The sequence below is a fragment of the Choloepus didactylus genome, chromosome 21 (assembly GCF_015220235.1).
Source record: "Choloepus didactylus isolate mChoDid1 chromosome 21, mChoDid1.pri, whole genome shotgun sequence".
NCBI lineage: Eukaryota > Metazoa > Chordata > Mammalia > Pilosa > Megalonychidae > Choloepus > Choloepus didactylus.
Window position 1 is genome coordinate 28,710,697 of NC_051327.1, and position 13,969 is coordinate 28,724,665.

Genomic DNA, 13,969 nt, shown 5'->3' on the forward strand with positions numbered 1-13,969 from the left:
AAGCTGGCACACGGGTGGTCTTGTGCCCTGTGGCGCCGGTCTGGGCTGCTGATGTCCCCTTTGGCCCCCGCCCAGGCCAGGGGCCCTGTGAGCACCGGGCTGTGGCCTCCTGGCAGGCAGAGGAGGGTCTTGGGGTGCATGAGCTCAGGAGCTGGCAGCGTCTGCTGGAACCCCCAGGCCTACAGCCTGCGGGGGAGGCTGGAGGAGGGGCAGGATGCGTGGCCGGGGCCCAGGGAAGCCTTCCTGGCAGCTGGCTGCAGCTGGCCCACACTCCCACCCGCCCCCTCCCTGCCCCAGCACACAGCGAGACTCCCGCCCGATTCCAGCCCCCCAGGCAGCCCGCTCCCGACACTCGCAGCAGGGGCACAGGTCTGCAGGGCACGCGGGCTCCCCGGTCACAGAAATCAGCCAGATGACAGCCACAAGTCCCAGACTTTATTAAATAGGCTGCAGCTCTCTAAGCCAAAGAATCTTAACAGATGTGGCTGGAACCAGCATCCCTGGCACCCAGGCCAAGGCCGCCAGCCCTCAGGGACCGCGAGCAGCAGGACACAAGGCCCGGTTGAGGCAGGTCTGGCAGCGTGGGTGGACGGGCAGACAGGTCTGCTGACCAAAGCCCACCAGCAGCCCATTGATCTCGCTCCACAGCTCCCTGTGGGGAGGGATCTGGGTCAGCACTGAGGGGGGCAGGGGCGGGCCCTGAGCCCCCAGCCCCTCCACCCCAGCACCTGGGCAGCCACTCCTCCAGGGCAGCACGTGTCTCCTCTGGGGCCTTGGTCTCCCTCTTGGTCCACCTGAGCCGGTTGGCGATCCTGTGCACATGGGTGTCCACCGCTGCCCGGAGACGGGGAGGCCAGCTGAATGCAGGGCTGCCCCATTCCCAGCCCCCTGCCTCCAGCCCTCTTCTGCCCCCTCAGCTCGCTGCTCAAACACTCTCCCCACAGGGGCCTGCCCCTGCCTCCCGGGCTCTGGCTGCCCCAGGGGAGCCTGGCAGGGGGTCCAGTGGGCCCAGGGGCCCTGCTGAGTGCCAGCATGACTGGGATCAGCCAGGTGTTGCCCTTCCCCGTTCTGGCTGCAGAGTGGCCGGGAGATGCCATCATCCCCCGCTGGCCGATGGCACCCAGCTGCACAGGCACTGGAGCTGCCAGCCCAGATGGAGGGTCTGCTGGGCCACCTCAGCACTGCAGCCCATGCCTTCCTCTGTTCGGATCTGGCCACGACCCCAGAGGCCTGGAGGTCTCCACTCTGGGCTCCCCACCCCCCGGCAGTGCCAGCAGGTTGGATCCTGCGCTTGTGGTGAGCCGGCCATGTGCCGAGGGCTGCACCTGCCTGGCTCCTGCCAGGGGTCAGATGTGGAAACTGAGGCTTTGCTGGCAGGAGCAGGGTGACATTCAGACTCCAAAGCACATACTGCACCCCACTATCCCCCGGGACTGAGGCCCAGCTGTGGGAACAGCCTCACCTGACCTCTCTGCTCCGTCTGTGTCCCGGGGCTGTGGTCAGGAAGAGGTCTCCACCCAAGGACCTGGCTCCTGCCACCGCAGCCCTCGGGGACAGACAGAGCACGGGTCTGGCTGTGGGCCTTGCCCCCACTGGCCACGCCAGGGACTCTGCCTTGGCTGCCCCAGGCCCTGCCACTGCCTCTGGGGTTTGCCAGAGAGAAAGGGACTCCTACCCAGCTGCTCGGAAGAGAGCTCACCTCCCCCACCCCCACCCCCGGCAGAGATGAGCACAGAGGCCAAAGGTCACATCCCAGGGCCATGGGCCGCCCCTTGCCCAGCCTTGCTTTCCGCCCCCAGGAGCACCCAGTGGCCTGATGGAGGGGCTGTCCCAGGCTCTCCCCATAGCAGGGCAGTCGGAGGGGGACTCTCCACCCACTGGTGCCCTGGCTCAGGCTGGACGGGTGCCTTGCCCACACTTGGCGTCCGGAAAGGGGCAGAGACGATGGAGGGCTTCTTGCTGACGCACCCTGGGTCCCCCAGTGGTGGCCGGGCCCACATTCCCAACTGGAGATGGGACAGCCCACACCGTCACCCTCGTCAGCGGCTCCCTAACCACCGTCCCCACTCTGGCCACGGGCAGCCCCCACCCTGACCTGCCCAACCACAAAGCACACAGCCGCCCCGATAAGCTCAGGCATCTCAAGAGCAGGTGCGATGGCACCCCAGGTTGGGGGGAGGAGCTGCCTGGCCCCCTGCTGCCCAGCCCTGTGGGGATCTGCTCTCCAGTCTTGCGGGGAGGCCCCCCACTGCGGGCTCCCCACCTGTCCCAGGCCCCTGCCGCGATCCCAGAGGCACACAGGGGAAGGAGCACACACACAGGTCATGCGGCAGCAGCTCTGCCTCCCTGCCTCCCACGCGGGGCATCTACCCTCCCCAACTGCACCCCGAGCCCTGGTGAAGGACTCCAGAAGGTCTGGCCAGGTTCCTCCCCTTCTGTGTGTCTGCCCGCCCCTGCTCCCTCTGCCCACCATCGTCTTAGAACCTCAGAGCCCCTCCTTGGCCCTGATAACCCCTCCCCGTCCTTCAGCCCTCGGTGGAAACATCAGCTCCTCGTGGGGTTCCCCAGAGGTCCCCGGGCTCAGCAGGGCCTGCACGTCCCCACCAGTGCTTTCACAGGCCCCAGCACCTGGCGGGCACTCAGCACTGGGAGCTCCGGCCATGTGTGCCCTTCTCTTGGTAGGGCGGGCCTCACCTGCTGTGAGGGGCACCCCTCTGCCCCTCTGGGCTGGGTCAGGGACCCCCAACAGCAGCCAGCAGGCTGGAGTCAGCACCTTGCTCCCGGGGATGTGGGCCACTCACCAATGCCCGACACGGTGCCCCAGGCCACGGCCATGGCCAGGTGCGCCATCTTGGGCCCAACGCCTGGCAGTGCCACCAGCTCTGCCACGGAGGCGGGGATGTCCCCACCGTAGCGCTGCTGCAGGATGACGCTGGTCTGCTTGATGTATTTCACTTTGTTCTGGAAGGCGAGGGGAGGGGTGTGTCAGCCTGGGGGGGCGAGGCACAGAGAGGCTGCTCCCTGCCCAGGACACGGCCAGAGGCCTCTGTCCAACTCCCCCAGGAGCAAAAGGTTGACAAGAGCCCCGGGTGGGGCACGCACACACCCAGGCTCTGCAGCCAGGGCCACCCACCTGCCCTGGCCAATGTGCTGTGGGTGGGCTCGGGCCCCGGCCAGGTCAGCTGAGCAGGGCTACCCCCAGGAGCTGGGCCTGCAGCCCCTGAGCCTTTGGGAGGGGAGGCTGGGCCTGGGCTGCCTCTGCCAGCTGCCAGGAGGACTGGGCGGGTCCCTTCCCATGCCGAAGCAGAGGCCTACTTAAAAACCCATCCAATAAACCACGGCCCACATCAGTGCCAAGGGGCAGCGGCTCTGCCTGCCTAGTTGCCTTCCACAGACCTACCCACCTGCCACCCAGGCTCAGCCAGAGGGCGCAGGGCTTCGAGGGGAGGGACTAAGGCACTCCAGGGAGGTGTGGGATAAACAAAGGGAAGGGTGGAGGAAGGGAAGGGCCAGGCCCTGGGTGGAGAGGAGGAGGAAGGAAGAGGCAGGAGGCAAACAGGAAGGGCTGGGAGCTCCAAGGACCCTGCGTGCTTGGGTGGTGGGTGGGGCTGGGGTCTCCGGGAGGTGGGGCGCACGTCAAGGCCCCAGCCCTGGCCTGGTCGTCTCATGGGTCTCCCGATGTCTCCCCCAAACCGGCCTCACCCCGGCCCCGTGGTGGCAGCCCAGGCTCACCCTCCAGAAGCCCACGGGGTAAATGAGCGTGCCCAGTGTGCTGTCGTCTGTCTGCAGGATGCTGTCCACCGTCAGGCCCCGGGCCCGTAGCCGCTGCATGGCGCCCGCGGTCACCTGGTCTTTGGTCTGGCTGGAGAGCATCAGCGAGAGCAGCACCTGGAACCTCCGGACCTGCAGGCAGTGACAGGGGACGGGGGCGGGTATGGGGGCCTCAGCAGAGCCCTGGGCCCACCTCTACCTGTTACCCCTGGAAAGGTGTGGGATGCGCCCTCCAACCCGCCTGGGCCAACGAGACGTGGTGGGTCTGGCTCAGGCATTTCGTCCTCTACAATGTGGGGACAACCAGGGCATGGTCAGCTCTTGTCGTGAACACTGAATTAGCAAACTCGGAACCACCGCACCTCTGAGAGCCTGTGAGCCTCTGGAGGACATGTAGCCTCTGGAGGACATGTAGCCCTGCTTTATGTGTGTCTGTGTTCACACTCCTCATTTTACGTACGTTCTCGACTCATCAGCACTGAACTACACGCGGCACTGCAACTCCTGCCTGAAGGAAGCTGGCCTAACACGCATTTCCTCCACGGGGCTTCTCGGGCTTCGGAACACTAACTACATGGTGCTCCGGCACCATGCAGAGTCCCCAACGAAAAGCACAAGAGGGTGAGGGATGCAGCACGAAAGGGACCGCAGAGCCGACGCCCGTTTACAGGATGAGCTGAAACAAGGCGGCTGAGCGTCGTCCGGGGGACCTCGGCTGAGAAAGTGCATGTTGGGCCACTGGCATTTTCCTGTGCATCTGTCCTCGAACGACCGCTGAAGGGCTGCAATTATCTATTTGGGGGTTACAAGTAAATTTTAGCACGTAGGTGAGTTTGCAAATATGAGATCCATGAATCACCATGAGGACTGTACCTGCCTTGTGGCACTCACCTCCCCTGGCTACGGCGATAATTGTTCGTGCTTTGTGGAAGACAATGACTGATCGCCCCTTTCACAGATAAGCAAACGGGCTCGGGGAGCAGGGACCCAAGTCGCCCAGTTACACAGGAGCAGGGTCGGGACTGGAACTCGGGTTGGTCTAAGGACCTAGGATCCTGACCAGGGTAAGAACTGACCCTCCCTCAGCAAACATCCGGTGTGCCCTGCAGTGCCGGCGCGGGGCCTGCTGGAAAGCACGGCCCGGGCTCCCCCAGGGATGAAGCCAGTGCAGGTTCGGCCTGCAGGCAGGTTGCCGGCCGGGAGCCGCCAGGTCGCAGAGGCCTGTGAGGGAGAAAGTGCCTTTCTGGGAGGGGTTCACCCGGGCAGACAGGCCCCCGCCTACCTTCGGGGGTGCACCGGGGTCGTAGCAGTGCTCGGCTCCCAGCCGGTCCACAGGCGCGTCTCTCCCACTCCTCATGGCACGGATGTTCGCCAGCTGCTGCCGCCAGTCCTGGGGCTCCCAGCCTGACGCCTCGAGGGGCTTGGCCCCCTTGCTGTCCTCCCCGGCCGCAGCCTCATAGGCCACACGTGGTCTCTGTGCCTCCCGCTGGCGCTTCACAGGCCTGTGGCTTGTCCTTCCTTCTGCAAAAAGTGCCACACAGTCCCCTCAGCTGGGGCACAGGGGAGGGGGGTGTGTGAGTGCAGTTCTACCGGCCTCCTGCACTTTTCTCCTTTGCTTGACACCTGTCACTCATCTGCTGCACGTGGGGATGCTCCATTCTCGGACACACTAGCCTTCCTCACACCACTGCCCACCCGACCACGTCCATGTTAAACAACACGAGGACTCCAACAGCAGCCTCCACCACGGTGTCCCCAGTCTACTCTCTACACTGGATTGTGTCCCTTTCCTGTTCAACATTCCTTGCAGGTCTCCGTTTGCACTCGTGATGAAGTCCAAATGATATCCTGGCACCAAAGCTCCCGCCAACCTGGCTGGCACGGTCAGCCGCCTGTTCCCCTCTGCCCAGCTCCTCCTGCATGCTCTTGTCCAAGGGGGTCTCACTATGTGCACCACCCCCGGATTCCTGGAGGCCCAAGGACGCCCCCCTCTGTCCAATGCCGTGGAGGTCCTAGCAGGGGCTGGGTCGGTTCCCTACAGCCGGGCACTGGGAGGTCCTTAAGTCACCACAGGGTTACAAACGAGTGCCTTGCCAACTGCGGTGCCACCCCCTCCCCTGTTTTCTCTGAGAAGCACCCCTAACAGGGAGAGAAGACTTCTGACTGGTGTCCCAGCACCTCGCTCCTCTGAGAGGAAGCAGCTATATGAGCTCAGGAGCAGCACCCAGGTCGGGCTGGTGGGACCGGGAGACCTTTCCCGCTCAGGACGGGGTGGGGGAGGTGGAGCGCCCGGACCCCAGCCCCTGCGGACCCCTTCCCCTGCGTCCAGGGACTAGAGCGCGGGGGTGGGCGACGGCCCGGGTCCGGTCTCCAGCGGGACCCTTCCCCCGCCTCTGCCCCCGCGCCCTGGCCCGGGCGCCGCGCTACCTGCAGCCGCCTGTCCCCTCCGGAGGGGCGCGGCCTCCTCCCCACACCCCCGCAGCTCGGCTCCCGGCCCGCGGCTGCGGCTGCGGGTCAACATCGTCACGCGCGCCGCGGCCATGCGGGACTCCCGCGGAACACGCCTCCCCACGGCCTCCAGGCCGCGCCACGTCACTCGGCGCCCGCCCAGCCTTCCCGCCCGCGGACGGCGCAGAACCACGACTCCCGGCAAGCTTTGCGGGGAGCCGGGCGCCCCCGGAAGTGCGGGCCGCGCTTCCGGCGGCGGCGCGGGGCGGGGCGCGCTGGGCTCTCGGCGTCCCCGGGCCGCGGCGCGGGGTGAGTGGCTCGCGGCTCCCCGGAGCGCGGCGTGGCCCGGCCCCGAGGTGCGGCGGGGAGAGCGGCGGAGGCGGCCGGGGAGGCGGGCCCGCAGTATCCCGGGCCCCGGGCCTCGGCCGCGCCCACCTCGGGCTGAGCCCGGAGCTGCAAGCCGTTCTTGGTTTTACGTCAGCGCGGGCGCGAGGGCACCCCCGCTTCAGGCACCCCCGACAGCGCCTCCTCCGCCTAGGGAGAAGAGGGGTGACAAGCGTCAGGGCTCCGTGGACCCCGCGGCGGCCCCCACTTCCCCCTCACCCACACGCTGACTCGGGGGCGGGGGCCGGCCCGAGCAGGCCTGGCGGTTCCCACGTTAGTTTCCGGCGGGCGCAGCCTGGCTGCGGGAGGAAAGGTGGTGCCCGCCCGTGGGTCCCGGCAGCCGCGGCAGGTGCCTCACATCACTCACGCCCGCTTCCTCTGCAGAGGAGTCCTCCCGGGCTCCCCTGCCCGCCATGGCCAAACCAACAAGCAAAGATTCGGGCTTGAAGGAGAAGTTCAAGATTCTGTTGGGACTGGGGACTCCCAGGCCCAATCCTAGGTCTGCAGAGGGCAGACAGACGGAATTTGTCATCACGGCGGAAATCCTGAGAGTGAGTGAGCCGCCTGTGTCTTCTCTGCTGGCTAGGTGGGAGGTGCGAGGGGGGCTTGGTGTGGTCTGTCGTCAGGGGCTGTGGGCCGGGGCTGCTGTCCCCCCACAGTGGAGGCTTAGGTGCCCTTCCGCTGGAGACGCTGATGTAAGGATGCCCATTTCACCAGCCGGGGCTGGAACGCGGTCTCCACAGGTGGTCGGGGATTATGGCAAGGTAACTGGTGATTTGTGAGTTCCTGGGAGAAGTAGGTCCTTGTGTTTTTTGTGTTTAAATCGTCCTGTCACATGCCTGGCACCTGTGTTTTGCCCGTAAGTAAATGTTGAACATCTCTACTTCTAACCTTTCTTGTTTGGAAAGAACCCAGATATCCATGAGTGGATAAATGGGTAAACAAAACGTGGTCTGTCCGTAAGTGGAACATTATTTAGCCATAAAAAGAAATGAAGGTCTGACACATGCTGCAACATGGATGAAATTGGAGAACGTTATGCTGAGTGAAGAAAGCTTAACGTAAAAGATCGTGTATTATAAGGTTCCATTTATGTATATGAATTGTCCAGGATAGGCAAACCCATAGAAAAATGAAAGCAGGTTAGTGTTTGCCAGGGGCTGGGGGTGATGGTGGTTTGGGGAATGACTGCTAATGGGAACGGGGAATTCTTTTAGGGATGAAGAGAATGTTCTAGAATTAGATAGTAGTGATGATCGCACAACCTCGGGCATATGTTAGAAACCACTGAATCGTACAGTTTGAAATGGTTAAAATGGTACATTTAGCATTACATGGATTTTATCTCAATTAAAAAAGGTCAAGGAAAAAAAAACATTGCTCGTTCTCACTCCACCAGGTGAGAGGACTAGATGTAGTAAGCACTCTGGTGAGTCCAGCTACAAGTCTTCAGTCTTGGAAAACGCTGCGCATATCTCAGTAGTTTGTGCTCGGCGGTTGAGGAGACCTGAGCGCTGGCCCCTTTTCCTCTCACCTCCCTCCAGGAACTGAGTGTCGAGTGTGGCCTGAGCAATCGCATCCGGGTGATAGGGCACATCTGCGAAGTAGCGAAAACCAAGAAATTTGAAGAGGTAGGTTTGGCTCAGTTGGGCTCCCGAGAGAATGCACGTGGGCTGGTTAAAGGCCAAGTTTGCTCCTTCCAGGAGCACTGACGACAATTAACTGTGCTAACGAGGTGATTTGTACCATTTCAGGGAAACGTAACTTCATCTTAGTGATGGGGTAGCTTCTGGAAACGTTCTGAGCACAACCCTGAGGGAGCAATCATTTGTGGGGGTGGAGAGCAAAGGGATGTAGGCTTTTCTAGCAGATTCTAGAAAGCTTACAAAAAATGCATACTCACTTGTTCTCTCATTATAAATTGTGGGGAAGGGAAAATAAAAGAGTATCAGAAAGAGTGTCATTGCGAAGAGAAAAACTCAGGGCCCGGCAGCCTTTTTGCCTTGTGGGAGCGGTGATTGGTTGGTGATTTTGAGCCACCTCATGGATGTGTTTACTTTGGCCAGACCTTTCCAGCCTCTCTCCTAATGTCCTGTGGACAGAGTTGGGGTTTGTCATTCTGGGGGTGCAGGAGTTGCTAGTCGAGCCCCTCAGGGCTCTGTCCTGGCCTTGGCCAGCGGTTTTGTGAGTGGCTCGGGGAGATGGGAACATCACGCTGAGCAGATTCCGATGGTGCAAAACTGAGGGGAGGTGTGACTACTCGCTGTGCTTTTAGCAGTCCATCTGAGACCTGCAAGCTGCGTGTCACCAAGGATAAACGTAAAACTAGGTGTCTGTGCCCAGAAAGTCACCCGTGCAGGCTTGGAGAGGGTGGCTGTGGCTGAGCAGCCGATGAAGATGAACGGGCTAAGAGGCTAGGGCTGTCTGTGGGCTCGGTGTTGCTGTGCTGTGGAGGCCAAAAGCCACCACGGGACCAGTTTGCATCAACAGGAGGGCTGTGGATGGGGTGGGATGGGATGGGGGTTTTGAGTCCCAGTGTATCCTGAGCTGGCACACATCCAGATACCCAAAAGACACAGATGCATCAGTCCCCTTCTACGAGGGGTGAGCCCAGGAAAGAGAGTGTGTCTGAAACTGGTTGAAGGAAGGGAACGGTTAACGTGGAGAAGGGATGGAGACAGGAGGGCCTGTGCAAGTCCTTGCAGAATGAGGCTAACGCCGGCAGCTGTAGGGAGCAGGGCCGGCTTCCCTGTGGCATGGGCAGGGAGCACTTCCTCAGCAGGGAGAGCCGGGCAGCGGGGGTGGGCAGGTGCCCGGTGCCAAGGGGCTGAGGCTGGCATGTGTAAGCAGAGCGAGGCCACCGAATGGGATTTCTGGGACAGGCCGCAGGCTGGGAGCTACTCTGGTGCCTCTGGGTCTGACACCCTTCCCAGCGATTGCTCTCTCGGGTCACCCTGGCCTGTCCTCCCTCCCTCCAGCCTGTGCTTGACGAGGGTTAAGGAGACTGGCTTGGGTTCAAAGCAGCTGGAGCCAGTCTCCTCGCCAGGTTCCTCGTCATCACGGGCTGTGGAGGAAGATGTCGGCTTCAGGGAGCAGGTTCTGAGTCAAAAGAGCCCATTGTTATCTGTCCTTCGCTGACAGTACTGTCCTTGTTGAGGGGCCAGGGTCTTGGGAAACAGCCCAGCCCTGAACCCTCCCTTTGCCGGTGGCAGCATGCGGTGGAGGCGCTCTGGAAGGCAGTCGCGGACCTGCTGCAGCCAGACAAGCCCCCAGAGGCAAGGCACGCGGTGCTGGCTCTGCTCAAGGCCATCGTGCAGGGCCAGGTGAGGGGCAGGCTGTGCCCGGGGTGGGGGTGGGACCCGGGTACAGCCTGGGAGTTCCCGGGCACCTGGCACCGGACTCCCCGAGTGGGTGTTCCGACAGCGTCTCCGCTCGGTGGGACCCTGGGCGCGTCCCCGGAGCCCTCGGGGTAGCGGTTGTGCCCCCTCTAGGGCATTCTGAGGATTGAGTGAGGTGACTCGTGTGGTGAGGGGGCAGCCCGTGGCATGGGGAGATGTTGTCACTTGGCGCCCCTTGCCCGTGCCCCTCGTCCTCCCGTGGCTCACCCTGCTCCCGCCATGCAGGTCCCTGCTGGCCTAGGCCCAGCGACACTTCCCCCAGTCGTGCCTGGAGGCCCCTCCCCCTGCCCATTTCACCCCTTCACATCCAGGGACCTCCGGCCCGGCCGTGCCTGGGGGCGCTGCACCCACACTGGGTGGTAGGGTGGCCCATGTGCCCGGCCCCTGCCCCCAGCCCTCCCCCCCTGGGAAACGCCTGTGAGGCCGATCAGGGCTCTGCTGACCCTGGGGCTCTGCCTTCAGGGGGAGCGCCTGGGGGTCCTCAGGGCCTTCTTCTTCAAGGTCATAAAGGACTACCCCTCCAACGGAGACCTCCACGAGAGGCTGGAAGTCTTCAAGGCCCTCACGGACAATGGGAAACACATCACCTACTTGGAGGAGGAGCTGGGTGGGTGCCGTGTGGGTGTGAGGTTTCGCTAGTCTTGGTGCTGGAACCTGATCTGGGATGCTGGTGTGGGAAGGAGGCCGGGGCGGGGGTGGGTGCTGCGGGGTGCTGCTCCGGGGTGGGGTGGGGTGGGGTGGGGGCTCTGCTCTCCGGGGCCGCCTGGTGGCCCAGTCTCCAGTGGTGCTGGTTAAAGATGTAGGACGCGTCACTCCCGACCCCCTGACTCAGATCCCTGGGGAGAGGGGCCCCGAAGCGTGCACTGGAGCAGGCAGAAGGCAGCCCGGGGCCCCACTTTGGTGAGAGCGGGCTGCTGCCGTGGTTCTCCCAGGCAGGCGTCTTCCCTGGGGGCCTGAGGTCTCAGGAACCGGGGCCCCCAGTCTGTTTTCCTCCTTGCCCCCTCCTTGCCCCAGTGCGAGTTGTCAGTGCTGTTTGACCTCCCAGGCTTTCCTTTTGCTCACCTTTCCTTTGTCGTTCTGGCAGTCGGGTTCTGGTTGGTTCGGCAGGTCGTGTCTTGGTTTGGGGGAAGAGGGTGGAGGGGAAGAAGGACACCTGACTTGGGCTTTGCTGTTCTGTTGCCCAGAGTTGGGCCGTGAGTTTGGCGTGCCTCCAGGCCAGGTGCTGACGGGGCGTCTTCTCAGATTTGCCCGGCAGCCACACATGCATTTGTGTTTCCTTCGAGAGTGTCTCTGGGCTGGGGCCCAGGAGTCTGCCTGGCCATGTTCGTACCCAGCAACTTTGGGGGTCAGGGTGCTGAGTGTGACGAGCACGGCTCAGCCCTGCTGTCTCGCTGCAGACCCCTCCGGGCCGCCCGGGCTGGGGGTGGGGGCCGGCTGGTGACCGTGAGTTCCCAGCAGTGAGTGGGATCTGGGTGCCTTTCCCTGAGGTGGGGCGAGTAGGTGTCTGCCCCTGTGCAAATTGTTCCCTGCTTCCTTTCTCCCAGCCGAGTTTGTCCTGCAGTGGATGGACGTGGGCTTGTCCTCAGAATTCCTGCTGGTGCTCCTGAACTTGATCAAGTTCAACAGCTGTTACCTCGACGAATACATCGCGTCAATGGTTCAGTAAGATCAGAGCTTACCTGGTGTTGCCCGGTCTTAGGTTCAGCCAGCTTTGAAACCATCAAGTAAATGGAAAAGTTGGAAGCAGATCTAGCCACCTTATGCTCAAGTTCATGTTTTGAGGCTTAACTCGGTGGTTTGTGTTTTTTTTTTTAAAGTGTTACATTTCCTGTTTTTTTGTGTCGTCATTGTTATTTTTTCAAAAAATTCTGTGAAATCTGTGAGGGTTGCTAAATGCCCAGCTGTGAGGACAGGGTGTCCAGGACGGCCCTGAGTATTTGCTGGGTGTGTGGGCCCTGGGGAAGGGGGAGCCCCTCGTTGAATCGACCAGCTGTAGAATAGCTGTGACCGTGCGCCTCGGCCCCCCCCGAGCCGTGTGGGTGACTCCCAGGGGTGCTTTCCCCCCAGCATGATCTGCCTGCTGTGCATCCGGACCACGTCCTCTGTGGACATAGAGGTCAGTGACTCCCTCGCCAGCGGACGGCTCCTCCTGCCTTTCCTCCCGGGAGGGGAGCCTTGGGCAGCCAGGGCTCCTGAGCCCCGGAGTCTCCCTGTGAGGGTGGTGGGACAGTCTCCACTGGGGGCATGTTCAAGGGCAGCGGCAGGGCCTGGGGTGGCTCCAGGGGAGGCTGCAGCTGTCATGGACCCCGGGAGGTGGAAGGAGGACCCTGGTCCCCGCAGTGGGTGTCGAGGGGCCAGCGTGACCCCGCTCTCTCCCCCCAGGTGTCCCTGCAGGTGCTGGACGCTGTGGTCTGCTACAACTGCCTCCCCGCTGAGAGCCTCCCCCTCTTCATTGTCACCCTGTGCCGCACCGTCAGCGTCAAGGAGCTCTGCGAGCCCTGCTGGAAGGTGGGATGCTGCGACCGGTCCCAGGCCAGGAGGCTGCGGGTGGGACAAGGCCCATCTTGTTTTCAGTGAATGGCCATGTGGCGCTCAGGGCAGCTGGACAATGGCCTGCTTGAGGGGAGTTGGTGGCCTTTTCCCAGGCGGTTGAGCTGAGGTCAGGGTTTTGGTCATGTTTGGAGAGCTCACTGCCTCTGTTAGGGAGGAGAGGAGCTGCTGGAGATGATGGTGGGCCTGCTGGCTGGGGGGGGAGCTGGTGGAGGGGCAGCGGGTTGGGGCCCCAGCATGCGTCTGCCTGGCCCTGATGGCAGTCACTTTGTTTCCCAGCTGATGCGGAACCTCCTGGGAACCCACCTGGGCCACAGTGCCATCTACAACATGTGCCGCATCATGGAGGACAGGTGGGCGGGCAGGGCCAGGGCGGGCGGCCTGGGGAGCGCTGGCTGGGCCAGCTGTCGGGAAGCCTTCGGGAATCTGAATTGTGCCGGCTACCCGCGGCATGCACCCACCTGCGGACTTTTCCTTTTGGGTGGTTGCTGCAGAAGCTTTTGTTAAGGAAGGTGTCTGTCTCTTATGTATGTGATGTACTCCCTCCTCCACTGGTCGATAAATCAGAATGTCCGAATTTGATCTCACAACCTCCCTCCCCAGACTTGACCCCTTCAGTGTGGCTTTCGCATCGCCTACTCTGAGTCGTAGGCTGAACTTGCACGCTCACCGTGCCCTCTCTCACCCTGCCCCTCAGCCAGCCCGTGACAACGTCCTCTGGTTCTGCCCCAAGAGCTGGCTCAGATCTGTTCTCTCCCACCTCCCATCCACGCCCTGCCCCTCGCCCATCAGCCCTCACTGCCTCACGGGCCTCTTGCATCCACTCCTGTCCTCCCGCAGCCAGCGATGCTTTGGAACATGATCTGACCCTGGTGTCCTGTGCTCCCCAGTGCCCCCAGAATAAAAACATCCTCACTGTGCAACGAGGCCTGGGGGTCTTCCTGCCTGAGCCCCAGGTGCCTTTGCCCCCTCGTGCCGTGTCCCTTGCTGAGCTCCTCTCCTTTGCTGGCTGACCCGTGTGCTCCTTGAGGCTTCGGCCTGGCTGATCCCCGGCTCCCTCCCTAGTTGCAACCTGAGGCAGGGATTTTGCATTCACTGAGTGACTCTGATTGCGTCTGTCTCCTAGACTGTAAGTGGTGTGAGGCCAAGGCCCTTCCTTGTTCAAGCAGCCTGAACCGTGGCCCACAGCAGGCCAGCAGCAATTGGTTGTTGAACGACTGAATGAGTGAACCAAGTAGCTGCTGCTGGCCTTTGTCTTCTTGTCCCCAGTTTCACTCTGAGTCATAAGCATAGGGACCCTGGGGTGGGAGGTGGCTGGGGGTGGGGTGGGGTTGTCGGGAGCTGGGCCCCGCCTTGGGCTCCTCAGCGTCCTGGGGCACCTGTGGGCAGACCCTGGGCCCAGGCCCTACCCACACCCC

At 62.6% G+C, this 13,969-nt stretch overlaps 2 protein-coding genes and 1 long non-coding RNA gene across 16 annotated transcripts in view; 2 read left to right on the top strand and 1 right to left on the bottom strand.

The window, feature by feature from the left end:
• Positions 1-413: 413 nt before the first annotated feature.
• Positions 414-6,406, bottom strand: NTHL1 (nth like DNA glycosylase 1). Its single transcript, XM_037813979.1, has 6 exons — positions 6,199-6,406; positions 5,054-5,292; positions 3,733-3,903; positions 2,802-2,961; positions 729-834; positions 414-652 (listed from the first exon to the last, which is right to left on the bottom strand). Exons 1-6 carry the CDS (start codon positions 6,311-6,313, stop codon positions 529-531), a joined length of 915 nt encoding a protein of 304 aa, XP_037669907.1. The 5' UTR covers positions 6,314-6,406; the 3' UTR covers positions 414-528.
• Positions 3,677-6,263, top strand: LOC119517386. Its single transcript, XR_005213520.1, has 4 exons — positions 3,677-4,598; positions 4,730-4,835; positions 5,582-5,654; positions 5,906-6,263. It is a non-coding gene; the product is annotated as an uncharacterized LOC119517386 (long non-coding RNA).
• Positions 6,407-6,414: 8 nt separating the features above from the next.
• Positions 6,415-13,969, top strand: part of TSC2 (TSC complex subunit 2) — a 33,435-nt gene continuing 25,880 nt past the window's right edge. For 9 of the 14 annotated variants that reach the window (XM_037813968.1, XM_037813966.1, XM_037813970.1 and 6 more), the window contains exons 1-8: positions 6,538-7,154; positions 8,148-8,234; positions 9,816-9,926; positions 10,464-10,608; positions 11,546-11,663; positions 12,069-12,117; positions 12,384-12,509; positions 12,831-12,904. In XM_037813968.1, the coding sequence (XP_037669896.1) occupies positions 7,017-7,154; positions 8,148-8,234; positions 9,816-9,926; positions 10,464-10,608; positions 11,546-11,663; positions 12,069-12,117; positions 12,384-12,509; positions 12,831-12,904 (848 nt within the window). In that variant the 5' untranslated portion in view covers positions 6,538-7,016. The other 5 variants (XM_037813976.1, XM_037813977.1, XM_037813965.1 and 2 more) reach the window with 4 other exon arrangements.